General features: G+C 40.4%; 3 protein-coding genes across 9 annotated transcripts; all 3 read right to left on the bottom strand.

Moving 5' to 3' along the window:
- Positions 1-83: 83 nt before the first annotated feature.
- On the bottom strand, positions 84-6,195 carry RB195_019674 (uncharacterized protein; the record flags this gene model as incomplete). Of its 4 annotated transcripts, XM_064187636.1 has the most annotated exons (13): positions 84-155; positions 289-369; positions 1,540-1,611; positions 1,662-1,733; positions 1,871-1,960; positions 3,862-3,930; positions 3,994-4,080; positions 4,194-4,254; positions 4,337-4,397; positions 4,488-4,560; positions 5,857-5,947; positions 6,026-6,082; positions 6,155-6,195. In XM_064187636.1, the coding sequence occupies 13 exons, from the start codon at positions 6,193-6,195 to the stop codon at positions 84-86; spliced, it is 927 nt and encodes a 308-aa protein (XP_064043514.1). The 4 variants fall into 4 exon arrangements, with proteins under 4 accessions (XP_064043514.1, XP_064043515.1, XP_064043516.1 ...); XM_064187635.1 differs by lacking the exon at positions 3,862-3,930; XM_064187634.1 differs by lacking the exon at positions 3,862-3,930 and having other exon boundaries at positions 6,038-6,082.
- A 1,489-nt stretch (positions 6,196-7,684) lies between these two features.
- On the bottom strand, positions 7,685-12,346 carry RB195_019673 (uncharacterized protein; the record flags this gene model as incomplete). The annotated part of the gene is made up of 11 exons (XM_064187632.1): positions 7,685-7,840; positions 7,900-8,081; positions 9,326-9,402; positions 9,532-9,666; positions 9,724-9,795; positions 9,849-9,995; positions 10,257-10,456; positions 10,868-10,994; positions 11,842-11,945; positions 12,049-12,191; positions 12,256-12,346. The coding sequence occupies 11 exons, from the start codon at positions 12,344-12,346 to the stop codon at positions 7,685-7,687; spliced, it is 1,434 nt and encodes a 477-aa protein (XP_064043513.1).
- Positions 12,347-17,525: 5,179 nt separating this feature from the next.
- Positions 17,526-26,641, bottom strand: RB195_019672 (uncharacterized protein; the record flags this gene model as incomplete). 4 transcript variants are annotated; one of them, XM_064187631.1, is made up of 15 exons in its annotated part: positions 17,526-17,663; positions 18,579-18,760; positions 18,812-18,888; positions 18,942-19,076; positions 22,432-22,506; positions 22,577-22,723; positions 22,783-22,912; positions 22,969-23,038; positions 23,111-23,140; positions 23,227-23,242; positions 24,578-24,681; positions 24,743-24,882; positions 25,108-25,228; positions 25,287-25,302; positions 26,622-26,641. In XM_064187631.1, the coding sequence occupies 15 exons, from the start codon at positions 26,639-26,641 to the stop codon at positions 17,526-17,528; spliced, it is 1,401 nt and encodes a 466-aa protein (XP_064043510.1). The 4 variants fall into 4 exon arrangements, with proteins under 4 accessions (XP_064043510.1, XP_064043509.1, XP_064043512.1 ...); XM_064187630.1 differs by having other exon boundaries at positions 23,116-23,242; XM_064187629.1 differs by lacking the exon at positions 17,526-17,663 and having other exon boundaries at positions 18,652-18,743; positions 23,116-23,242.
- Between the last annotated feature and the right edge of the window lie 1,232 nt (positions 26,642-27,873).

The raw sequence follows: 27,873 nt of genomic DNA, 5'->3' as shown, positions 1-27,873 counted from the left end.
TAGTGGATACGATGTGAATGCGGCACTTTTAAGAATCACAAACAGAACAATGGATTATTGAAACCACTTTTAATAAAAAAGAATCATATTTTAGACAGAAACTTTGACGTCATCCTTTCAATTGTCTCGTCAGAAGTGAACTGCTTCATAAGTACCTGAAAAAAAATGAAAATAATTTCTTGCACAACCCTTGAAGAATTTGCTGCCCTTCTTTGAAGGAGAAGGTTAATCGATCAGTGAGATATGGACGAAAAAAAAACAAGAAACGGCTAAAAAAATAAACTTTACCTCGCACTCCTTCCTGTTTATCGTAAGTAGATCATCGACGATGTGCGAAGTTCGTAGTAGTCGCTTTGAGACGATAACACTCTGCAAAGCTGGTCAAAGTTCTTTGACGCGGTATCGCGGGATCGTGTAAAGGAAAAATCCCAGATCAAAAAAATTATTACGAAACTACGCGGGCACTTATATGGTCGCATTGCGCTTGAAGCAAGGAAGCTCGCCAGTCGGACTCTTTCCAGCAGCATCGCTGCAGTTCGCGATGGTCCCACCTTGATCCCAACCGCTCCGCTTCGCGCGCAGGGTCTTACGCAGCTGCACAGAGCTTCGGATCGTTTTAACACGACTATGCCTATGATTGAGAGTGTTGACACTCTCAGGCAGTGCTAAGGGAAGGCAATGACTACTTGACAATGGTCTGTAACTGTTTACTACAGAAGTGTTTACAACTCCAAATCACATCCTTCGGCTGCTACTACTCTAGCTCTTGGTGAGTGCAGAGTGTCACACATACGTCGTCCTCTTTTTGGAAATGTCCTTAGAACCTTGTTTTCCAGCCAGCCAGCGACTTTTTCGTTTCGTTGCGTATCGTTACGTGAACCGTAAACCAAATGCAATCACAAACCAGATCAGGATCTAGCAACATGGGAAAAACATCCACAGTAAATACCAACGTCGGCATTGTCCTCAAGAAGGAGGACGAATTAATTGAAATTTAGTGTGTAATTTATTCGAGAATCATTCCAAGTGGACCCGAACAAATGCCAGTATACTGAACTAGAAGTGTAGGAAACTTCAACATTTGTGGCTGCAGACTCCAGCCCACAAACAGAATAACATTCTATACTTCTGAACAGCAAGATAAAAAGTAATGAGAGATTGAGAAAATAGATGGGCGTCGAATCATTAGATCGATGAGCAAAATGGAGGCTCTATTCAGGAACGTGTGATGCCATATTATTACACTGAATACTTGTTGCTACTCTTAATTTGGCATGTGGATTGTAAATCACGGATCAAACATCCATGGAACAATTGGCTGAACTCCGATATACACTTTGCATGTGCATACATCATCAGCTCACACAAAAAATCTGGATTCCACGTCAAGAGGAAGTGAGAAGTAGTGGTTTTGGTGGGTGGGAAGTGCGCGAACAAGGACAGAACACGTCCCAAAACGCAGATCACACTACTCTAACACTGAGAGAGCAACATCTTTTTTGCGTGATACGATAAAAGATCTCAAAAAGTGTTGGTTACCTGGTGAGCAAGTTTGCTGTACTTGGTAATAAGCTCAATTGTTTCTTTTTCGAATCGAGCTTGAGGAATCACCTAAAGCAGGATGAATGCAGAAAGGAACGCAACTTATGGAGTTTGCCTACCTTTGTGACAAGTCCGGCATCACAAGCCTCGTGAGCAGACATTTTTTCTGCCAGAAGAGCAAGGCGAACAGCCTGAGTATTATAAAATAGTGTGATCGGAGTGAATTCTCATTTTTCACGCTTTAACGGCTTGGAATCGAATAGAAAATTATCTGGTATCTTTCTATTTGGAGAACGGATACTTCAAAACAAACGAAACAAACTCAGACCTTTTGATATCCCATAATTTGTACAAAAGTGTAGCTACTAGCACCCTCAGGATTCAATCCCAGATCAGTGAACGGGCAGTGGAAGTACGCCTGAAACAAGGAAATATATGAAGTAAAAGCGAAAATAGAAGAACTTTATCGAATTTATGACAAAACGAGGCAGAGAGTTCGTATTTGAGCGCTAAAAAACACGCATAAATGCAAGTAAGAGCGCAATAAAGAAAGTAACACAATAAACAAGTAATAAAAGAAATCTCCATGTACGAGTTTCAATAAACCTCACCATGTTGATGCCTCAATATTGGTTTCTTTAATTGAGCCGGACACGAGGCTGTTATTATCCTTTATTCGAGGTTAACGTTTCAGAAATATCGCCCCCTTCAGGGTCTATAAGGGTGAAATCAAACATAATTTATACGATCACACGCTCTATTTACCCAACAAAGGAAGTTTTAAGTTTACTATCGGGTATCGTAGCAACAAGTATAACAGGACACCTTAGTATCAGATGACTATCCTGCCACTGCTAGACTCCTGTTGTGAGGTGACCAGCGCAATCAAATATCAGCCTTAAATGGGACGCGAGTTCTCGAGTAATGTAGAGGCATTCTTGTTTGCGGTTCGTTTTTGAGGCCTTGGAGTGGATCCAGAAAGCCTCTGGTCCTAGCTTCAAATTCTTTTCCGTTTTGATGCCGTACTTTATGATTACCTAATTCAGTGAAGTAACATGATTTCCTTTTGCCGCCTAGGTGTTCTTTGATTCGTATACATAGTGGTCTAGCTGTTTCTCCAATGTGTTCCTCACCACACTGCACACAGGAAATCAGATAAACAACATAACAACAAAACATGAACTCATGCAGTCACTCTCGTTATTATCCGGACATATATTGCACTCAGGCGTAGTGCAAATACGATCATAGGCGATTGTGAATGAGCCTTTGCTTGTGATTACTAGGGGGAAGCTCCACGATAGCAACAGATTTTTCAAGATTAGCTTTCCTCAGACACCGCCGGGTGGCAGCGCTAACCTCATCGTAAATAAACGGTACGCAAAAAGGTACTTCCTTCATACCAGATTTGTTTCGTAGTTGTTATCTTTTACTCATAGGCCGCATAGGTATGTAGCCGTCACGGACTACAATTTTCCTAGCAAGCTCGATAGATGGGCTCAACTAAAGAAACCAATAAAAAATAATGTTCAACGAAAATTAAAAAAAGTTATCGGTTATCAGTGGGTTAAAAAAGAACTTTTCAGAAATTGTTTTGACCAAGAGTGAAGGTACTTCTAGCTAGCTTCCCATAATTTGCACATATACATAGTGTAGTGGCACTAGTGGTCTTTCATTGAAGAGATCAATAAGGATCAATGCGCCCTCAAGAGGAAGGGAAAATCTTGGAGAGAATTTGGAATGAATAAGTTCTTTGCCTATACAACTTCCACAAAGCAAGCGCGGTAGTTAAGAATTTCCTTCCTACTTGTCTTCGTTTGCATACACATGTTCAAGGGACTATGACAATGTTTTTCTGGAGCACCTAACCCGACCACATTGTAAATTTACTGTTCCAAGTGGGCCTTTATTCTCAATTCTTTTCCTTAATCGCAATTTTGCACCCTTTTAGATTCTTATCTAGATGCACGTGTCTCTCTGTGATTTTGAAGTGGTATTGGTGTTTCTGTTTAGATTCTTCACATTCTTCATAACAAATTGCCTTCTTGTATTCACAAAATTCTAAGCCAGTGCTGTTGTGAGGCCGATCCCTTTTGCCTTACGTTTCTAGAACTTTCTTTTTTGCGTCCCATCTTTTGTGTATGTGTGTCTTACGTCTGTCCTTTCCAACCAATCACTTTCTTTATATTCTTTATTCTTTTCTTTTTAATATGTAATGTATGTTATGTAATGCTTTACCTATTGGAGGGAGTCTGTTCTAGTTAAATCCTTCCTTCGAAAATTTCAAGTCGTTTCGAGCGTTTGGTGTGGTGCCTTCACCTGTGTAAAGAGCGCGAGCAGCTTGATCAATTCTGACTGCGGTTGAATTTTTTTAGGCATTAGAAACATCTACAAAGTACGTTAGACGTTGTAAGAAGGTTTGAAAACGGAGAAACGCAAATGGGTAATCACCTGGTCAGATGCTAAAACAACATCGCAAAGCGCGAGTGTGGTACAGGCAACTCCAATGGCGGGTCCATTGATCAGCGCCATTAAGAGCTGAAAAGTTGAGATAGGGAAACGTGCGATGTTTTTTTTTCCATTCGAAAAGTGACATACGTTATTTATCGTCTTACAGCCAAAGGAAAATTTTTCTTAACGATTAAACTAACTTTCGAATGACGAATAATCTTGTCCACCCATTGCTTGTACAGCGGCTCTTCATCATTCTCTCTGGAACTGTGAAACTATAGAACGCTCGTATGTAGACGAGGTCATTTCTGGCCAATATGATTCAGGAACTTGACCTCCTCACCTCATATGTTCCAACTCAGCAAATGAAAAGTCGGATCCAGCACTGTAGTACTTGCCGTTTCCTTAGCTATGAACTATTAGTTGTTTGACGGTTTTGCGGTTAAATTTGAGAGAATCATATGTATGAGTCCAGAGACCACACTTTTGCGTACCTGTGAGCACCGTAATTAGTATCTCCTGATCATTCTCTGCTTCCTCAAAGGCAGTGATGAGGTCACGGTACATCTGAAACGACTCACGATAAGGCGCGTTTTTAGGCAATAAGAATCAGAACTACAAATTTTTTAAGAAATGCTTGGTACCGAAACACAATTTAGTAAAATGCACAAATCAGATGCTTGTTACATTTGCATGGTTTTGTACCAACTTCGTCCTATTAAAATAAATTTTCCCTTTTAGTAGCATCTACTTTTACTACTACAATTACTATTTCTACTTCTGCGAATTTTTAAATCTGCTTCCGTGAGTTAATATGAGCATGAAGAATAGTGCACATAATCGGAAGAAGAGTACTTGGAAGAGGGCCAAAAAGATGCGTCGAAAAACTTGTAAGACGAAAAATTTAACAACACTTTGCAAGATCTTTTTCTGGAATTAACGTTAGTGTGTTATTCTGTTACATCTGTAAAATGCAAGCAACATAAAACACTTAATTGAGAAATATTTTAGTGAAAAATTCATCTCTTACTCCTGCTAAAAGTGTTGTGTGCATGAATACGTTTGTAGAGCGGTCAAGCACGGGCAAAAGAGATCCCTATGGGGTTTCCACGGTCGATGACTCGGTATCGCTCAAGGCCAACAAAGCCTTTCATTTCTTTCCATTCGATTCTGAATTGGAGTCGAACACGTTGGGGCATTCCAAGCGGATTGATTAACGCCAGGCACTTTATCCTTCACTTCTATATTTGGATACTTATGTAATATGTATGTCGGTATGTAACTACTTTAATGTGTTAAACAGATTGAGTGCGAATTTCTGTTTGGGCAGGAGAGAGGTCAGAAGAGGGGCTAAGTGCCAAGCAGAGAAGAAGCGTTGCGCTGACCCTGGTCGAACACGTTCGGGTCTAGGTGCTTGTGATGCTGCCGCTTTGTCAGCTTCAATACAGTCATATATTCAAACTAGGGGTCAAACCAAAGACTTTGGTTATGATTTTATGCAAATATCCATGTTATATTTGGTTGAGTTCCGTCGTCAGAGTAGCGGCAGGGTGGCCTCCAAATCCAAGTTAGTTTCAGGAAGGAAAAGGTTTTCCTAGAGTTGAAAATTTTTCATCCTTGAGGATAAGGAAATTGACGTCGACTTATCTCTTGTTATCACTGCAATTATTGTGGTTGCCAAAATAAATTTGAAATTTAAGGAAAAGAAAGGAAATTTTCCAGAACATATCCCGTATACGAAGACGTACGTACAGAAGATGCCCGTCTCAATAGCAGATGTTTGAAAGAAACATCACAATCACTACAGTACTCAACGTTCGAGGCAAATCACGAATAATTTTACGATTAGGAATTGGAACTCACCTCCGAACTAATAGCATTGTACTTTTCAGGACGATTAAAACGAATCCAATACACATTTCCAACTTTTTTCGTATCAATGTGATGAGACATTCTTAAAACGAGAAATCATGTAGAAGACTGAAACGTAGTGAGAGTAGAAACGTAAGAGGTCGTATGTGTAGTTATTGACCGAAATGCGTACCGATGCAGCAAACCAGCTGTACGCGAACGTTGATAACAGATCAAACTACAATAGAGTCGAACATACTTTGTTTGCACGAGACTATCTAAGTGATCTTGTTTTCATTAAACGACTGACACAGCATCATCGTCTGTGTTACTTGAGACTTTCACACGCATTTGCAAGGAGTAATGGGCACAAAAAAACACTGATCAGCAATCCTTATTTCTTGAAAAGTAATCCTGTTTATAAACTCGGGAATATTCGTCTGGTATCATTGATAATTCATCATCATCAAGTGAACAATAGAAACAGACATCTTTTTTGAAATCACTTGTACATGTACATACATCGACAATAAAAATTAGTTCACGAATGACATAACACTTCTCATCCTTCATTCCGTTGATTGTCGGCTGACCTGAGCACGCCCACGTTATCGTTCGTCCGTATCATTCACTATAGCCTTGGAAGGCAGAAAGATCACATTTTCCATTGAAGGGCTTGAACAAATACAACTGTAACGTCCTTTTTATTTTGTTTTCCTGTCATATTTATTTATTGGGACCCTCTCATTCATGCTTTTGTCAACGATCACCATGAAAACCTATCTCTCGTCGCATATACATATTCTTACTCGTTTTAGGAAACTATGTTTTGGGAGTTATTTGTTTTCGGCACTCGACAAAGCTTAAGTATCCGAAGGGAACCAAACACTAGTGGCATTCTCTTTTATTGCCAAAAAAAAAAGAACTCATGCAAGCTCCTGAAGTGCTCTGTTTGGGTTTAGTCGGTCCTTAAATGAACTTGTCCATGTTCTGACTTTTCCACGAAAAAATTGGGTGTAGATTAGGAGAGTGAGCGTAATCGCGACCTGTTCCCTCTGATTATCCTGAAAAGCAGCGTTGAAATAGATCTTGTCGATGGAGTATTTCTAGGCACCTAACAACATGCAACATTTATGGATGCATTTATGGAACGCTGTGCGATCGTGCTCTTTCTCATGATCTCCCCAGCCCCATATTTTCGTGGAGAAGTCACAAGATAGCCAATTCTATGAGATGCGGCCTTTAAATGTCGTGGGCGTTAATAGTTTTTCCACACTCAAATACTAAAGTCTTTGGTAGCGTCGAATGAGCAATCGAATTACTGTTGGATGAAATGAGTATTCAATCTACATACGTGTGCAGTACCAGACAGAGTCATAGCTGTACAACAAGTACTTACTATCGTAAGTCTTCCATACGCTAGAAACAACTGGAAACGTTACTGGCGTCCATTGGAGCAAAAGGGTAAGTTCATGGATAAGTATGTAGAGGTGACTGGTTATGGAACTGTTGCAGAGGTTTACTGTACCTGGCCCTTCGTAGGTTTTAAGTCTGGGGCCTTGAATTAATCCAAAAAAGAGATGCGACTGCTACAGAATCAACGTGAAAATGTTACTAAAATGCAGAAATAATATTCTGCCTGTCTGAAACCAACAAATTCTTCGATTCAGAAGTGGACCTTAAGTTTGTTAAACTACTTGTCAGTATGATATGTAAGATTAGTATCGCTTGAGTGCACTTTTTAAACGGAGAGCAGATTAAAATTGTTCCCTCCTTTTTGTTCATGCTCACATGAGTAAATATCCTCTGAATGTTGTGTATTCTCCTTTACATTTGTTTATCATGATGGAAGTAGATCAGATGAGACAGGTGCAGCCTGGCTGATATTGGCTGGTAGAGGTTTTCGGTGAGTTTCTGGCAACAAACAGGTGAGGGCACCTGCTAGAAATGAAAGGGCGGCAAGAAGAAACATTGGCGATGTCGCAGAAATCGAACCCTGCAAAAAAGTGCACAACATTTGTAGAATTCTACAAAATTGTTGCATAAGGGACTCACTAGAAGCCGTATGTATGGAGCTGCTATCGCTCCACCTCTTGAAAGGACGGAACAAAGTCCTACAGATACGTTTCGAATTGGCGTTGGAAATATTTCGCTGGCGTAAACAAACAGTGACATGAAAGAGCAGCTGATCGAGAACTTCCCCAGCAACCAACAACACAGTGATATCCAAGAACCGGCTGCAATAAACTCTCATTTGTGCCAACATATTTTTCATTGATGATAAGGAATAAAAGGGTGAAGTGCCCTGCGGGGATCAGTCTCTTGTGAGGATGCACATTCGCGTTCGACTTTGATTTGGAATCGTTTGAGATTTATGATAGCGCACAGCTTTGCAAAAGTGTTTATTAAAATTAGCTTAAAAATTGATGTGTTTTACCTTCGTAGAGAAGTCTGGCACAAATTTATCAATCCCGAATGGATGAGGGGCTTGGTTGGCATTGAGGTGGTTTTAGACCATCTAGCAACCTACAACCTCATCCCTAGCTCTTCCCGTGGTTTCCCTCACTTTGTCAGATTCGTGGTATGCTGATTTTAGGTGGAACATTTCTGATTTTCAAAATTAAGGCTAGAAATATTTTTGACTAACTACTACTCAACCCTTTAAAGGAATTACCCCAATTGAGAAATGGTGGAGCAGATTTTTCCTCCAAAAGAACATGCATCTTGTACAAAACAAAATTACATAATTAAGATTTCTAACAAAGCTAAACTCGAAGTTCTTCTTTTCAAATTCTCTGGCACTTCACGTGTGTAAGTATATAGATAAATGGTCTTTGGTTCAAAAATAAATCAAGTGATCTTCATTTCGCCAATAAAAATGAAGAAAGAACCTTAACATGCTCCGTTAGATCTCTTGGGGTCCATGCGTTTCACTTGAATTATCAGAAATAGTTAACTGTGGATGGTGTGGAATAATATTGTACTATTATATTGTATAGAAAAGGTACACATCAATCACAACTACTGGAAAGATGTCACCAAAAAAGTCACAGGAAGGGCACGGGCTCCAACACCTATGCTTGTTCTTTCTCGTACATCGTTCAAGGTAAATCTTTTGATGAGGTTTGTCTGTCTAATGGGATGAGTGTAGCGCAGTTGGCTAGAGGTTGCGACTGTACGATTGTTGGTTCAAAACCGCACTCCGTCAACCAAGCCTTTCTTTCTCCGAGGTACCAAACATGTATTGGTAGAAGCACTATTATAACATATTGGTTAGCCGTAGAATTCCTCGTATAGGCAGTACACGTGTTCATAAACCTAAAGCGATTCTGAAGTGAAGTCGAACTCGTCAGTGCCTCCTGAAAAGATGGATTAGGGACGACATTTTATTCTCTGATCTCTCTTATGCTACTCTCGTCTCCTCATTTTGTTTGTTGTTGGTTGTCATATTGAAATTGAAATAAGGCGCAAACAAGCTCACCTTCTGAGAAGACCGGAAGAAGAAAGCACACCGCTGCGAGGAAATGTGTTCCAGAAACAACTACTTTTCTGCCAAATCTAAACATCTTGAATGTAATTATGCCGAAAAATCTGCGCTTATTTCTGGCTGAACGGTAGAAAAATGTATTTTGTCCTCCTCCTATTTTACACAGAAAGTGGTAAGGATAAAATAAAAAAAAAATTTACTTCTCTAACGATATCGGACCAAGAACGTATGCAGGCAGCTCAACGAGACCCATTAGCAAATAATTTGCGTATGTATTCCCTGCCAGCTGTGTACTGTAGAGCGATAGTCCGAAATAAATGAAGTTGTCACAAGTCCTAGAACAGAACAAGGAATATTGCACTGATAATACTATTAAAATGATATTACCAGACCATAAATACAATTGAATGAAGCAGTACACAATGAAGATTTTGTGATTCCAGATCTCATGGAAGAACGAGCTCCTAAAGCTGCATTTGGAAGTGTGATTGAAAACCCAGTGTTTCGTACGTGTTACCTTTGTGACGATGGGCTATCGTTGTCCCGATCAAGGAGGTTAGCGATATCCGTGTTCTGTGGTGAGTAGTCGATCCCCATAAACCATTTATGGATTCTCGTAGTGTTACGCTTCGAAACAAGAAAATGAAGTGTCTCTGGAACAAATCTGGAAACGATGTCGTGACTAACAAGGTTCAAATATAGAAGATAAATGAATTCAAAATATGTAACACAATGTATACAAAAATGCATAAAATAAACACATTTTAATTGACAATAATAACATAGTTCAAGAACATTTTAATAATAAAAGTAAAAATAAAAGTAAAAAATGTATGAAATGTAGTAAATGCAAATAGATAAAAATAAGGTACGATGTTGTGGGGAACTCGGTTTTGGGTTGTTGGGCCGATGTTGAAAAGCTTACTTCCAACACCACACCGTGAAAACCAACGTGGACAGAGAAGTTGTAATCATCAGGCGCCTCCAAGTATACGACAGGTAGACAATCAGTGCCGTTACGGAGTAACCAACTACCCATGCAGCTCCGAACAGGAAAGTAGTGAAGGATCGGGAATCGGTATGCGTATTCTCATAAGCAGCAACCCATGCGACGAGGTTGGCTCCCTGCAATATTCCTGCAATCATTTCGATCAGACAGTTCTTTCCAAAGCCGAAAAGCAGCAGATAGAGCGTTACATTAAGTTTACAAAGAAAGTTTATTAAGTATACTGTAGCTAAGTAGTGAGATTTAGTCGGGTCAAAACGATATGAAGGTCAGTGCAGTTGCGTAAGCGGTTGTGCACGAAGCGGCACGATGAACGTATTGGTTAGGATCATTGGAAGGACCATCGCGAACTGCAGCGATGAATGGTGCTAGCAAAGGTCCCTCCACGATCCTAACAGCTACGCTCCACCGCACAGCTTCGAGTGCTTACTGTAGTGCTTCATGTCGTTTTGACCAGGCCACTGTAGATGCACTAATACTCCCTCTTGTCCTTGCCTTTTAGCAGTCAACAGCGCAGCGAAACTTCTCACCGTATAAAATGTTCCTTGAAGAAGGCGGCAAACGGAGAAAATATGTACTGAGGTGCTTAATGAAGCCAGTAGAGCACTTAGTGCTTGGAATGTGAGGCATAGCAGCATTATAGGTCGTCTTCCAAATCTGAATCACGTAACGTCAAGTAAAGACAAGGATCCATACTGTGGTGAGGGAGTGGTCTCTCTCGCTGACACCCAATGTTACAGTATGACCCAAAAAAGACATTGAAGCAGTAGGCATAGCTGGATTTATTCGAACGCGCGACGGTCTTACGACTTGAGCAGAGTTAGGCAAACACATTTTTGTTACTACAGGGGCAAACACCCGATCCAACAAATTCGGTGCAGTCTTACTCTCTTTCCTTGTTGACAAGTTACAATAAACGAAGGAAAGGGTGGGAGGTGTGGAGCATTGCCGGGTCAAAACGACCTGAGGGTTGGCGAAGCTGCATAGGCGGATGCACACGAAGCGGCGGAGCTAGCGGTTGAGATCGAGGTGGGACCGCATCTAGTTCCACTTATCTGTCAAGTAGCTGGAGATGATCTCACCCTAACGGATACCTCAACGCTTCGTCCCTGCAACTCCACCAGGCTTCAGCTCGTTTTGACGCGACTATTTGTTCCGTAAAAACCGATCCTTTCTAACATTTTCAGTGATCAAACTGTTTATCAAGCCTCCTGAAATTCCTCAATCCTTCGATGTGCGGCATAACGGTGGGCGGTGCTATTTCTAGTCACTTTGGACAGTATGGCTCACCTCTAAGCCTCACACTAGCCAAGGGTTATTTTTCAAAATTTCCTAATTTTTTCAAAAACTTTTTCGCATAGAGTGCGTGATTATCTTCAAATTTAATACAAATATAGTTCGTAAAATTCGATTGGCTTGTCGTACAGGCGTGATATGCAAGAAAAGCGCGCTGTTTCCGGAGGATTAATTAATAGTTCTGAAACGTCCACGTGATAACACGGACCGATCAGCAGCATGGGATAGCGTGCATCCTCCGATCATGTTGCCAATCATGAAGAACGACGTGCTCCACTCTATCAAATACGACCTTTCACCGCGAAGATCGAACTGGAAAATGATGAAAATGAAAAAAAAATGAAAATGGAAAAGGAAAATGAAAAGAAAAAATTCCGAATATTGAAATTTTCACAAATCAACTACTCTAACTTACCTCACTAACAACTGTGACCATCGTGTCTGTACAGTTACCACAGTCGATAGATGTGAATGCACTTGACATGATTGAAAGTGCACCAAAACCCCAAACAAAACTACAAGACACTATTGCAACAATTAAACCCACATGACGAGTTCCTTAAAATGGTAAAGTTTCGAAAAAATTAATGCAATTCCTGTACAAAGCTACTCTACTATTCACCTAGCTTGTCCAGTATATCCTCTGGTTTACGGATAATGTCCAAGCCGGTGCAGTTATCGAGAACCTCATTAGTTAGCCTCGTTGTGACCATCTATTGTTGCTTCAATGAATATATTTCAGAAATGAAATGACCAACTCAACCAATCATTTAAATCTGGCGATAAAATTCATGCACATCTATGTATTTTCCATTAATTGAGACAAACAAGGGCAATGAACGGTGTATAAGACGGTATTTTCGATGATAAAGAAATCAGAATATCAGAAATCAAAACTACATTGAATAACTGAGAGTTGGTTGACATTTTGTTTTCTTTACGCTGATAATGGCCGGTGATTGACAATTGATTGAATCAGTGTGCCTTAGAATTTTTTTGGAACCACAGCCATGAGATAAACACAAAGGTAAGATTTGATTGAAAACTCTGAGAATAAGGTGAGAAAGCGAGGAAATCAAAGAGAGAGGAGAGTTTGTACGAAACCAGACAATATGTGAGAAATAGCCATACGCTGTGTTGAGTCCCACAAAACCCATCAATTTCACCGTAGTGAGAACGAAAACACAAAACACTACTGGAATGAACAACCATAAAACCTGATGGCAAAGTGCAACGTGCAAAGTACCAACGATTATTTTCCTGGAGATATTCGCTGTAAATCGTGAGTGGCGTTTTCTCCTTATGTTAAAGGGATCACCCCACGAATCTGAGGTGGTGCGGATTTCAGGTGGAGTATTCGTATACGGGATCGTAGATTATGGAGAGGGGTGTGATTCCGTCCATTTCTTCCTAATTGCCGTAAAAAACGGCCTGGAAGATGCGGCGCGTGAAGAAGGCTGGCGCGCTCCAATCAAACTTCTTGTAGAAAATAGTGCGCCAGAACGCTCGAAGCCGTATCTTCCGGGCCGTCTTCTACGGCAATTAGGAAGAAATGAACGGAATCACCCTCTTCTCCATAATCTATGACCCAGTATACAAATACTCCACCGGACATTCATACCACTCCAGATTCGTGGGTTGATGCCTTTAATTTGGTGTATTCGAGTAAATGATAAGGTTAATGAGTTTGAAGGTATTTCTACGAACTTCCAATAGATAATTTTTCATTTATATACACAAGTTTTTGTTGTTTACAACCTAAAGTTACAAAGAGTGTTTGAATTGGGGGAAATTCACTCAAAAATTTTGGCTTTGCTATCCATATCCTAAATTAGAACCGCCATCGCCTTCTTCATTTTTAAATTGATACTCGTAAATGTAAAAGGTTCTTCGCCATGTTAATGCTTTTTGAGTATTGTGTTTGTGCATTTGTGTTAACCTGTCTACGTATATACTCATATGTTAGAATCTAGGAACAGAATTCAGGAGCGGGTGTGGAACAGTAGAAGTAACAGTAGAACACCAAGAGGTTCCGCTGTGACTGCGCGATCGACCAGTGGTTGGAAACCACCATAGTGCCAACCGAGCTCCTTCCGTAGTCGATAAATCCAAGGATACGGCACGAGACTCTTCGTGATGATAATCGTACAGGCTGCTACTTCTTCTGAACTCAGTTGAGGAAGAAGAGATCGTTAGGTTGCTCCACCAAGAACAGTTATGTACCCAACAAAAATCAGATTTTGTTTCGTTGTCCGACTCAGAAGAACATAGGAAAACCTCCACTGTTGAATCTTTCTTCGGAGCAACTTTCTGCGAATAACCTGAGGTTGCTAATGACTCCGCTGCAACTCATTTTTCGGATGCTCTGCATTTCAGAAACGAAAATCTCAAAAATGTTGCAAAACAATCTTCAAAACACCCCTTAGTTACGTTCGGAACCTCAATTGACTGAATCTAAGCGTATGGAAGTTTAATTTGTTGCCATAGTCGTACAGAACGCACTGAAGTTTCGAATGCAGCGAATAAAGGCGTACAAGAGCATCAGTTTTTTGGAGATACTGTAAGAGATGGGAATTAGGATAACAGGACACAACTATTGTGAGGAGAACACGGGCAGTGGCATCGGAGTATCTGCCGTAAGCTTACGACTATTGCTGTGCTTGTTCAAAAAAAGAGTACGGAACTTCAACCTCTATGCCATACGATCTCGAAATGCTATAAAAACATTCCGTCCCAACTACAGAATCTATTTTATAATCATGAAAAGCAAGTGCGTGAATATCACAGGAAGAGACTAGAATAGACATTTCCTTGAGTTTGATAAGGTGCAAATGTGCTTCCTATCTAACAGAAAAAGGCTAACACTCTTAAGACAACCGTTTATTTTCTTGGAGGGTTACAGAGATGGGAAAAGAGAGTGAATAGCCTTGTAAATTAGATTTTTTTTCAATTTCGATTCAATTCAATTCAACAAAAACTTTCCATTTTGACTGGGCTTCTCTTCTGTGATTGCTGTTTTACGTCTTTTATGCGGTAGAAGTAGAACACATAGGTAAAATTATGCAGTGTTTCCTTAAAATTGTTACTATCATCACAGTGAAGTGGAGTGCTAACAAACTATTACAGCAAGCTTTGCAAACATGTAGTAAACGTACAAAGAAGAAACTAATAAAGACGACTGCTGAAAAAGAAAAAAACAGGTATTTTGGCCTGTTTCTTTTGCAATATTCTCGAAACCATTGCGGTTGGATCAAACGTGAAATAAGTAGCTACGATAGGCAACTTTGAAAGAACTATCTCTAATGCACGTTCTTTACCGTCTACTTCTTCTGTTCATGTTCTTCTCTACATCAAGAATCGAAGAGAAAAAGAAAAAAAAAAGCCAGAGGAGTAAAGATTAGACTCTGGAAATGTATTGAACTGGAAATGTATTGCAAATCGCTCATGATAAGCGCTAGCCGATAGAAATGTATTAACTCTTAAATGCGGTTCTCAAACATTCATTTTCAAGAAATTTGAGATATTGCAGGATAAAACTTCTTGAGACTTATGGATTAGAAGTTTAGATTCCGATAATAGGAAGAAGTATCGACGAAAATTCAAGAATCATTACTAAGGCAGTAAGCAAGCTTATAGATCTCTTAGAAAAGAAGGTCTTTTTTATTTCTTCGCGATTCGAGAAATGCTTTTCATTGTCTCTACTTTTAAATTATTTTGCTTTCATACGACTACATACTACATAATCTGCACCAAAAAACTCTTCATAGCTTTGCTTATTTTTTGTAATTTTAGGAGCTCTAAATACTACGCTCAAAAGAAGTAATGTAGCTGATGTTGACGGTAAATGTGTGTCATGTAAGGATTCAAAGATAAAAAAAAACAGGAAAATTAGCCATGAAACACAGTGGAGAAAAAAAAGAGGACCTAAAGAAAAATTGTACAACGCTGTTGACGAGGACCCCGAGAAGAAATTCGCAATAGTTTTGAAAGAAGAAAAGTAGAAAGCTGATGAGACTGAAACAAAAAAAAATGTGGATGCAAAAAAACCACGCCTACTGTTTAGTCGCTGAGCGAGATGCTAGCACGAATGCGTTGTTTTTGCGTATTTTTGTAAACAAGTTTGGGAGGATAGAGCTCCCAGAGAACTTCAGAAAGTTTTTTTCAAAATTCTGTCTTTCTTTATATTTCTAATTTTTTTGTTGGAAATTTTTGTTTCCTTGACAGCCTCATTCTTTGTGGCAGTGTGTGTCGTTTAGTGAGAATGCCTTAAAGATAAAATTATGTTCTTGATTACGTGCATTAACATAATCTACTCATTTTTGCCCAATTCCTATCTTCACGCATCCAGAACGAAATAACAGAGTTTGAAGGCATCACCCTACGAATTTGAGGTGGTATGGAGTATTCGTACACGGGATCATAGATTATGGAGAGAAGAGTCCGTCCATTTCTTCCTAATTGCCGTAAAAAACGGCCCAGACGATACGGCTTCGAGCGATCCAGAGCGTTACTTTCTACAACGAGTTTGATTGGAGCGCGCCAGCCTTGTGCCGCATCTTCCGGATCATCTTTTACGGTAATTAGGAAGAAATGTACGGAATCACTTTCCTCTCCATAATCTACTATCCCGTATACGAATACTCCATCTGAATTCCGTAACACCTCAGATTCGTGGGGTGATGCCTTTAAGAGCAGAGGTGTTGTCTTCGAGCGCCTATAAGACCACAATATCAACTTACTCATTTCACATGATCAACTCATCAGTTTATCTAACTTAAAAGTGTTTCTCTGTTGGTTCGTAATTTATTCATCAATGTTATAGTTCGATGAAAAACTCCACTTTACTCAATCAGCACTTCGAATAATATGGGAGGAGGCAACACATAACACATGAGGATCCTGTGGAGAATAGATTTCTCAGTAAACGACGTCGCGAGGAAAAAGCAGCAGTTCGGCTCCTCAAAACATTTGCTGTTTGCTGGCATGGACGGACCTTCGCCGTGTGTGATCGATGGACGACGCTTTCGCGTCAGAGATTCCATTTCAATAAACATCTGTATTACTTTTTCAATCATTTCTTTCATTAATATTTGTCATTTTGTTTTTCTCAAATCGTTTTTAGAATCATTTTTCTAAATTCAATCAACCACCTGTTTCATCCGAAAAGAAACCAGATGTGATTATTGGTGTCATGCTACTCACAATGGATGATACTTGATTGTTCATGAACAAAAAGTGCAAAGAATGCGGGCGAGTCGCGGCTTCAATGAGAATTCACTTTGTTATGGGAAATGATCCATGTTTCCGGGGTGCATCATGAAAAGATGTATTCGTCTCGAAAGAAAATGAAAATAAACGTTATGGGAAGAAAGCGCAGAGAGCACAGAGAACAGCTGCGAGTGCACTCGGATACTAAGACGGATGTGTGCACTGGAGGAGACTCAGTCGTAGGGCAAAGATCGCTCTCGGAATGTGCATTTATTCAAAGATCCAGGAACAAAGAAGCCACGCTCAGAAATTTCCGTAACCTCGTATTATTATGAAAGGAATGGAGAAGATATTTTTTAAAAAGGGCATAACAAAGCGTTGGCAATAGCGCGAGTTCCGTTTGTGGCGCAGAGTGTCAGAAAACCAATTTCAGGTTGCGAGGCGGTGATGAACGCAGTTGTTCTGCACTATCGGTTCGGGAATCAGAAGACTTGTCTGCAGTGGTGGCACCACCAAGGCCATTTATGTGATATTCATTCTACCGTCAATGCGAGCATCAAACGTTCACAATGAACACTGTAATAAACTGGTGCAAAGCTTTATTATGCGAATATGGCACCCAGCATAACAGTCAACGTTACTGGTCGCCTTGTGCATTATTCGGAAGCATAGGGATTTATCCGCTTATCGTCGTTGAGAGGACTCTCGAATGGTGGACGGAAGTTGTCGGTTCAGCGTCTCAGGAAGAATGAACGATAGCAGTCCTCCTACTAATGATATGAATGATAGCAGCACCATGGGCACGATGGGAGAAATCCGGCTCTGCAATCAGGGTACGTATAATTCCGTTTCGCAAAGAGCTTCACAAAGAGGACTCCTTAGATACCGTAACCAAAACAAGGAATCGCATTTTTCTCGTTTTCTGTCACAAAAGCAGTGTAACAAGTAAGAACGACTGAGATAGAACTCAACGGTAAGATAGAGCTGAAAGATTGAAAAAATAAATAATAAGTAAATAGAAGTTCTTAGTAGCTATGTTTATGTAAAAATCCCTTGCATTTTCTTGAAATCATAGTATCAAACTCCACTAAGAATAATGCTGTTATGCTCTTTTTATTTTTGGAGGGTTATTCCTGAATCTTGAAAGGAATTTGCTCTTCAGCATGAAAACAAAGCATTCTTCAGTTTCAAAGTTTAGAGAAGTTTAGAGAAGGTGGGCACGCTGTCAACTGCGTTTTTTTTCCAATTACATTGTCGCTTAAAATAAAAATAATTACATATTTTACTTGAGAAAGCAATATTGGTTATGTCATTGGCTATTGGAGTTTGAGTTCTTCTATGCATGCGTTTTTTATGCTGCAGAAGCTCAGCTAACAATCTGCTGCTCGATTTCATCAATTCCGTCTTCTTTTCCTGCTGATATTAGATCTTTTGCATTAGGACAACTTCCAGCAAGGGATCAAGGGATTCACTCGACACCTTCACTACCAGAAAAAATTCGATCAAGACTGTTTCTTTATGTGTGACATACTAGTTCTCGATCTTACCTCATTGACTTTTTATAACACATGAGCTATGAGATGCGGAAATAAAGTGAAAATGAGTCAGAATCGTGATAGATAACGAGGTTACAGAATTATAATTGGTTTTAAAATCCGTGTATTCCCAGAAATGCTACGCTCGACCTTTATGAGAGATGGTTCAGCTTAAAATTGTTAGAATTTTCGAGGGGCTTACCAGAGCAATGACGTACGGGGCAAGAATGCCGCCGATTCGTGACATCGTTTCACAAAATCCTATTGAAAGATTCCTAATATTGGTCGGAAAAATTTCGCTCGCATACACGTAAAGGCTCATGAATGAGCAGGAGATCGCGAACTTTCCAAACGCCCACAGGGCCGTCTGTAGCCAAGCATTCTCTGGATGAAAACGGAATTATTGCATAATTACGAGAAAAGAAGGAATCAAACCTAGAGTAAAAACAAGTGCGAAAAAGGTCCCAGCGGCTGCTAAATGTGATGAGGCCACTACGATCCTTCTTCCGTACCTTAAACCTAACAACTTTTCATCATCTTAGTTTTTCACAGGAGAGAGACTAACCTATTCATGGCCATTGGTGAAAGTATATATGCTGGAAGTTCAACTAATCCCACTAAAAAGTAGTTCAAATAGATGTTTCCAGCAAAATGAGTGCTGTAGAGTGAGAGACCGAAGTAGATGAAAGTATCACAGTTCCTGGAATCGAAAATGAAAGAAAATAATAACAATAGAAATTTTTCCAGCTAAGATATAATACTCTTTTTGTCTCCAAGCATGCAATAGTAGTTACTCCAATACTGATGCGCATTATGCATAACTCCGGTGTGGTCAGCAGCAAAAAAAAATCTTCTGACATGGGGCAAATCAGCGAAGACGTCTCGATTAGTAGTTCGAGACTGCGTGGACCGTTGTGTAAGCAGCGGCTTTTTACGTTCACAGAAGATGGCGATCAAGTCATTGCAGAGTAGGTAACGGGTGGCCCGGAAAGAGGGCTGTTTTGGAAGTTCACCGCGCACACGTCTCCAGAAGCAGATTGGAACAGTACGCCGCTATCGTGAATGTTTTGCCGAACCGTAAGGAATGGTATGGCTTGCGAAAGACTCCACACATCGCCGGCACTCACCGATATCCAACCTGTGTGCTCCAGCGGTACTTGTAACAATCGCGGCGCACACAAATCTCCATTTTCGTTGCTAAGGTTTTAGCGTCACCATTCATTGTCGAAACAGTGCCAAGGCATGAGAATGAACCAGAACAACAAAACCCACAACTACCACAAATCACTAAGACTAGGTACGAAAGGCCGGAGAAAATCACTGGAAGTGATAGTAGGTTGAACGTTTATATCTTTGATTGTTTTCCTAATGTTTATACGTACATATAGAATCTGCTCCTCTTTGTCAACCGTTTCTGACCTCTACACATCGAAAAAATATACCCAGTTAAAGGCATCACCCCACGAATCTACGGGGTGGTACAGATTTCATATGGAGAGTTCCTGTACGGGGTCGTAGATTATGGAGAGGAGGGTGATTCCGTCCATTTCTTCCTAGTTGCCGTAAAAACCGCCCGTAAGATGCGACGCGAGCGCGAGGCTGGCGCGCTCCACTCGAACTCGTTGTAGAAAATAGCGCGCCGGAACGCTTGAGGCCGTATCTTCCGGGCCGTTTTTTTACGGCAATTAGGAAGAAATGGACAGAATCACCCTTCTTTCCATAATCTACGACTCCGTATAGGCATAACCCACCTGAAATCCCCACCACCCCAGCTTCGCGGAGTGATGCCTTTAAGATGGCTTCGATCGGTTGCGTAAGAACAGCTGTTTTGCCATTCTCATGCCTGCGTGCGACTCTTAGTTGGCACGACGACGAGAATATCGCCGTTGGCGTCTTCCTACTGTAGTATCTCCATAGCCGACTAGCATACAAGAATAAAGACTCTTTGTTTGAGGATTCCGCTCAATCTGAAACCCCATTTCCAATATCCAAAGAAAAGAAGTCTTTCAAATTTGCACATCCTGCGTTCAGATTTAAACTTGCGTTTGGATTTAACCCTTGTTTTCATGTAATTTCGGAAGTAATTTGAAAGCCACTTAAACCGCAACCGTTGGTTGGCCGCACGCAGAAGAGCAATCGCCATACCGCTTTATTACGTGTAAGGCGTGGATCTCAGCCGCGTGTCACCATGTGTTCATGTAACCACTTAAAGGCAGCATACCACCAATCTGGGGTGGTACGGATTTCAGGTGGAGTATCCGTATATGTGGTCGTAGATTATGGAAACCGGGGTGGTTGCGCCCATCTCTCCATGAATTACTGCAAGCAGCCAGTTGAGCCCTGAATGCTGTTTTGTACGATGCCTTCTATTGCAGGGCGTCATTCTTGCACGTGTGGCTCCCTTACTGCCTATCACGGGAAGTCCAAATTGGTTTTTGACGAATCGCAGGGCGGAGGCGGCGCAAGTGGTGGAGCGTTACAATATATGGCGTAGTACAAAAGAACATTCTGGTGGCTGTTTTCAGTGATGCAGGGAGAAAGGAACCACCCCAGTCTCCATAATCTACGACCCCGTATACGGATACTCCACCTGAAATCCGCACCACCTCAGATTCGTGGTACTCTACCTTTAAACATTTCCTTAATAGCTGTATATGTATTCTGCTTCCATTCAAACGATTCGTACAGTCGTTGTTGTTGAGCTATATAGCGCATTGTGGTGTTCGTGTATTAGGGATAAACCATGAGCCACTACTGTAGTAGTGCAATCTGAACAGAATGCGAAGGGCACGCCTGGATTGGAAGTTGAGGTATGAGAGGGCAGTTCCAAAGCTCTCGAGGAAGGAGTTCGCGATAGAAAAAGGGATCCTGGCCACATGTTCTCGGAGGTGCATAGTGTTTATCCCAGCGTAGGCTCCTCTAGAATGGCGCAGTCGTGTCCGAGTCAGACCCACTGAATCTCGTCATTCCTTGGAGCGGATCCAGGCACGAGAACAATATCTTTGTTAGTTGTGTCCTTAGTGGGCAACTAACAAACATACTAGTTGACCCACTAGATCGTAATAGTGGCTCAGCAGTAAGAGCTCTCTGGACCAAGGTCCTCATATCTCACCACTGAAGTTGTTAGGAGCGGACCGGCTCATGCCGTTGTGTTTCATGTGTAGCATGAGTGCTTTCTCAATTTGCAATATGTCGACAGAAAGAGGAGAGGGAAATAAATAAATGTTACTTCGTAAAAGTAGAGAAATAAGCTAAAACTTTCAGAGTATACGACCCGTCAATAGCGATTTAATGTCATTGTTTTCTTTGATAGAGCCGGACACGAGGTTGTTATAATCCTTTATTCGTGGCTAACGTTTCGGCAATATCGCCTTCTTCAGAGCCTGAAAGGATGAAGTCGAATGTGATTAATCCGATCAAACGCCTTATCCACACAACAAAGAAAGTCCTACGCTTACTGTTGGGCCTCATAGCTCTGCATTACGCGGGAACTCGCGCCCTATTTAAGGCTGATATTTGATTGCGCTAGTCACCTCACAATAGGTATCTAGCAGTGGCAGGATAGTCAGCTGATCCTAAGGTACGTCGTTATCTTCTACTAGTAGCTATGAGGCCCAACAGTAAGCGTAGGACTTTATTTGTTGGGTGGATAAGGCGTTTGACCGGATTAATCACATTCGACTTCACCCTTTCAGGCTCTGAAGAAGCCGATATTGCCGAAACGTTAGCCACGAATAAAGGATTATAACAACCGGCTCTATCAAAGAAAACAATTATTGAAGCATCAACATGCCGAGGTTTATCGAAAGCCGCACACGGAGATTTCATATTAGTTTAAGAGATCAGGATTTTGCGAAGGTTAGAAATACGAAGGTTCAAAGCTACAAAGTAAATTGGGCCGCCGAACTGCAGATGTGCAGAGGTCAGAAGGCGGAGGTTCTTAACGGAATGTAGTCATGCATTAGAGTATTCAAGCGAAGCACTTATATTCTCTAGGAAATAGAACTGGTGACTCAATGTTAACTTTATCTTTATTTAAAAATGTTTAGTCTTACCACAAGTATATCAAAACGAGTGTGTAAAGCAGAAATACTTTATTTGCCCATAATTCGACGAACAGGTTCTCAGCTCTGTAATTTCAACTCGTTACGACTGATCTCTCAGTAGAATTCATCTCAATAGAACTCCAATGCAACGTACTGTGGCTGCACTTCCAAAGTGCTCACGACATTCTTTGGGTCGATCTGCGCTAAGTCCCCCTGTTTGCTCGTTGCCTTTTCAAGCCACTTTCCTACTGAGTATTCCTTGCGCTCAAGAGCTAAGAAATGAAGACTTTCGGGCACGAACCTTAACCAGTCGAGATTCGAAGTTGAGTTTCATTGAAGTGAGAAGAAAGTGCAACTTGCAAGTAGCATAAAGTGGCAGTGAGAAGGTGAGGCACGGAGACGAAAAAAATCAGCCATCGCCAGCTTGGCGAAATCATAGCGATGGGGGTAACAAGACAGTAGCCAACCACCCATGCTATTCCGAAATACACTGGAATTTAGCGGTACTGAGCGATTTTGATGTTTACACATTTTAGAGAATTCTACCTGTTGTGAAAAAGCGAAGTTTCACAGGAGTGCACTCGTAACCAAGGACCCATCCAACCAATGCTGCTCCCTTGAAGAATAAGGACAATGATGTGTTGACGTTCAAAACTAGGAAAAAAAAGCATATTCGAGTATGTAATACCTCACTGTGTAAAAAATCCCTTGCAGTAGCCTAAGTACACCGTAAATTACAACGGAAGGAGAGAAAGCAGCTATTGCACCAGTAAATGCCATCATTAAAAAACAAAACAGAAGAACATATTTTCGTCCGTACCTGGCAAAGAAAAATACAAATATTTTTCATTAACAATTGCTTCCTCAAAATTTGTTAGGATAGAGAAAAGAAACGACATTTAGGCAATAATATGTGTGTGTGAAGGATTCAGTTTACATGCAAATGTAAGTGAAAAAATACCATTATTATGAAGCAGAATACAAGGGCAACACAAAACGATTCGAGACAGCATGAAATCCCGTTTAAACATTAGTGTGGAAAACTGGAGGGCGAGATAAGTAAAGTGACATAATGAATTGACAACTCGGTGTAAGTGAATGAGAGGGCAGAGGTATGTTTTCAGAAGTCTTTTTGTCTAGTCAGGTCGAGGTCGCTGTGCAGGACCGGTACACCTCTGGCAACATACTCCCGCACTTTCATTAACTTCCACTGAGTTGTTGATACGTTATGTTACTTTACCCATCTCGTCCTTAAGTTTTCCACGCTAGTGAGTATGTAAATCAAAAAAAAATGTTTTTGAATTTCCATGCATGGACTGGCGGTTAATTAGAGACTGGAGTATTTCTCCAAGTGAGCGCATCAGCATCGTGTGCGTAGAAGATTGTGAGTAGTGCAACCAAACTCAGCATATATCTGAGGTACTGGGCGACTGTGGTGAGCGTAGAGGTCGTTTCCTCACCACCAGTTACGGCGGACGCTGATAGTAACAGAATCGAAATGTTTCGAAACAAAGTAGCAAACTCCATCGATTGATCATAACTCGTACTCTTAAAACTTGTCACTAAAACTCTTTTTGAAAAAATCACTTGGTTCTACGGATTAGCTGCTCTGCTCTGCATACTACTGCGGATGATTTGCTATGCCTCACATGCATAATCCCACACCATTGAGGATATTAAAAATTTTAATAAAGTAACATGTTCGAACTCCAGAAACGGTCGACCTAGCTTACTAGTTTAAAAATTTTTCTCTTATGAAAAAAAAATTGAAAAAAGGGAGGATCTGCGTCTTTCTTGTCTTCTGTCGAAGAATCAGCGATTTTACTGTGTTCAAACAGCAGAAAAACTACTGATGCATTTTGGAAAACTCTGGAAAACCACTGGTTCATGTAAAATACAAAGACGAATAAAGAGTGCTGCTGTTAGTTTTGCTGTTCAAGTGTTTTGAGAGGGAAATGAAGGACAGGAAATGAAACAAAAGAAAGAGCTGATGACTTGTTGCTCTCTAATAACGCCAGCTCCTTAGGTACGGTGGCTCAAAAGGGTAAGCGGCCATGAAAGCAAGGCGTAGCTAAAAGTGTGCTGCGGTTAGGTATGGACAATCCGTACCCAACAGCAGTACCATACCATCAATCATAGTGGTTAAATTTTTTACCTATCAGCTGCCTTCGAGATAAACGTCGCTCCAATAGCGTTTCCCACCATGAAGGCGCTAGTTGTTGCATCTGAGATGTACGCCCTATTCTCACGTAGATCAAACTGAAATTGTGTATTTTAAAATTAGAAGTTTAAAAAATTCAAAACACGTCATATCATTAACCTCATCGACGAGCGAAACCATTTCTGAACAGTTTACGCAGCTCTGGACAATGAACGCAGTGCTCATACCATTCATTGCAACCACTGCCCATGTAAGCCCTGTGATGAGGACAGAAGATAGGAGGAATGGGTTGCGTGGACCTAAACAGACAATATTTTCCGAGATCATCACAATCCGAAACCACAACATCATTTGGAGTTTTGACGCTATTCCTGAACGGGAATCATTTCAGGGAAACATTGTGAGAAGAGGACAATAACATATTAAGAAATTTGAACGAAGAAAAATAGATACAAGTAACAACCAAAAATAGGCATGAGCACAGCAATGGAAAAGTTCAGAAGTTTTTCGAAACAACATCATACCAAGTTCGTTCAAGATTTCTCCAGGAGTGACTAGCTTGTCAGTACACTGTGGATTTTGTACTTCTTCCCAGTCCTTTTCAGATTGAGACAGTTTTTCGGCGCTCTCGTGTTTGAACGTCATCTGAAAAACTTGCAACACTCTTTGAACTGGCTTGAGGATAACCGCAGGACGACAATACCGAGAATTCTCTTCTTCTTAAATTTCAATTCAACTGGATGTGGCGAAAGGTTTTCCTGGTTCGTTGCGGATAATTTCCTGAGGACTTCTTTAGACTCTCAGTGCCATGAAACTATTGCGTTCCCCTCTAGAAACATACCTGTCATTCAGCTTTTACTGCGGATAACAGATCAATTAAAAAGAGTCATTGGAGAAGATAAGAGAAGAAGTGCTACTGGAAACAAATCATGAGGAATGCCTTTTGACAACAAAGAAAGTGCTGAGTATTTAGAGAGGATTATGAGATAGGATGGCTCAGATACATGGTTTCATGGTTCTGTCAGACTGGAAACACCGAGTGATCCCTAAATTGTGAGCATAGATGCATGAACTATTGTGATGACGGCGTACAAGGGAGAAAAACTCGACGAGGTCTATTACAGTGTGACAGTCGTCGTGAATGGCGAATACCAGTGGGGCCAAGACTGCAGACTAAATTCTGCGAAGACCTCTTTTTTCACTTGCACTTCCGTTCACTGGGATACTGTAAGAGAGTAAAGATTCGAACTGCGACAAGATGACCGAAGATTCCAGCGGTGAACCTTGACGGAGAAAAGAGCGGATCGATCGAAATAAGTGAATGATAAATCTGTCAAGTCAATTCATCATTTTGTTGTCAGCAATGATGTGAGAAGACAACAAATAGCATGCGCAAACTGGTTTATAATTTTGACTTCATCGTCAATACTCTCTTTTTGTTCACATGGTGGACGAACTTTGAAAATACGATATAGATGGAGCTCTGGTGCTGTAGATAAAAGTTAGACAAAATTTCCTACATTTTAATTTTTGCTGGGGTCAGATCTCCTACCACGTTCTCGGGAACCTTCGTTAGAAATGGGTAATATTATGAATTAGCTACTCTTGCCAACAAGTGCTCAAACTTTCCCTGTATAACCTCTGGGATATTTAAATGAAATCCATGCGGGTATCTGGAAATTCCGGAGATTAAACCCTTGGAGATTTGGACCACACTGTTTGAAAATTCAAAACGTGATGATTTTAATCGTAACAAAAAGTATGTGGTGCAGTGGTACGTGTTTAAATACGTTTCTCAGTTCAATAAATTACTCAATTTTATTATTATTCAACAATGTACATTAATATTATTCAATAAATGTAAGTCTTCTACACGTTAACAAATATGAATGAACTATTATCAATTTGTTTCAGTTTTGAAACTTGTCTACGTCGTTCTTTGTGTTGATGCTTTCGAATTTCAGCATTGGTTTTAAAATTTCCTTGATCATATCTTTGGATTCTAGGATGGTCAAAAGCGTTGAATAGTTTAACTTACGCGCTTCTTGATACGAACATTGTACAGCCGTGCTGTTTATCGTTATATCTATCGTTACCTCTGGACGAGCTGAAAGGACTAAGGATATAATATACAGCTTTAATCAATTCCTGGGATGCACTTGCGTATTCCACTTCAATTCAGGCTTGTTCGGGGTTTATGAACACATGTGCAGCCCATACAGTGAGTTATGGAGGCTGCCCGATGTGTCAAGTCAGTATTTTATCCTCTCAGACGAGCCTGGCAGCGATCTGTTGAGGGATGAATGGCTCGGTTTACACCAAGACGATTTCAAACGAAATACCTATCTATTAGTTTGAATTCCTTTGATATCGGGGAAACTCTCCATTTTAATAACAGATACTGCTACCGAGAAAGACCGCACGATCAAATATTTGCTAAATATCGATTTCAAAGACGGTAATACTTTTCAGGTTTAACTAACATTCAGCTTGAACTTCGAGTGAATCGCGCTTTTCCATCCAATTCGTTAATAATTAATAGGATTTCACTATATGTTAGCGGCATTGACTGATGGATTAAATAAAAAAAACAAGCTGAGCGAATGGAAGGTGCTCTGAGAAGATCAAGCCCATCGAATAAAAATTGAGCTCATTCTCATTCCACAATAAGGAGAGGTTCCCATATTTCTGTTAGTGGTGACATTTTTTAACGTATTTGAATAAACAAAGTTCTATACTTTCTTTAAAACTTTTTTTAAAACTTTCTTTAAACGAAACTGTTTCATCTAATCTTATCTAAGCATTAGAAATTCTAGTTCTATTAAAAATCAATTGAACTCATAAAAAACAGCAGAGGAGCGGCCAGAAATGAAATGATAAAGCCAGAGAGACAACCGTGTGATGCTGATAACGATGTAATCATCAGCAGTTTTCATTTGGCAGTTTTTCTTCAGCCGCCTTTTTTTTGCAGAATTTTACTTGTCTAATGAAAATTTTTATTGTGGTAGAAAATTCCCTTCTTTCCTTTCATATTCATATTTTGCTTTGAATTTTTTTAAGTCACAGACCGAAAAGAAAAGTGCATAAATTACCGTGTTGAAATTGAGATACGGTCGATGTAGTTCCTTTGATATAAGCATTTTTTTTTGAGTGAGTTCAAAGTCCAATGACAAATTTCGTAGAGTAGTCTCAACTACGTAGAAATCACACACTTGAAAACTCACCGCATAATTTTTATGCTTGTTCTCTCTCGCCTTTTTGCTTTATCTCTCCTCTCCTCTTTTTTTTTC

This window comes from Necator americanus, chromosome II (assembly GCF_031761385.1).
Source record: "Necator americanus strain Aroian chromosome II, whole genome shotgun sequence".
Taxonomy (NCBI): domain Eukaryota; kingdom Metazoa; phylum Nematoda; class Chromadorea; order Rhabditida; family Ancylostomatidae; genus Necator; species Necator americanus.
The sequence above is the reverse complement of the archived record's forward strand: the minus strand, read 5'-3'. Positions and strand labels throughout refer to the sequence as shown.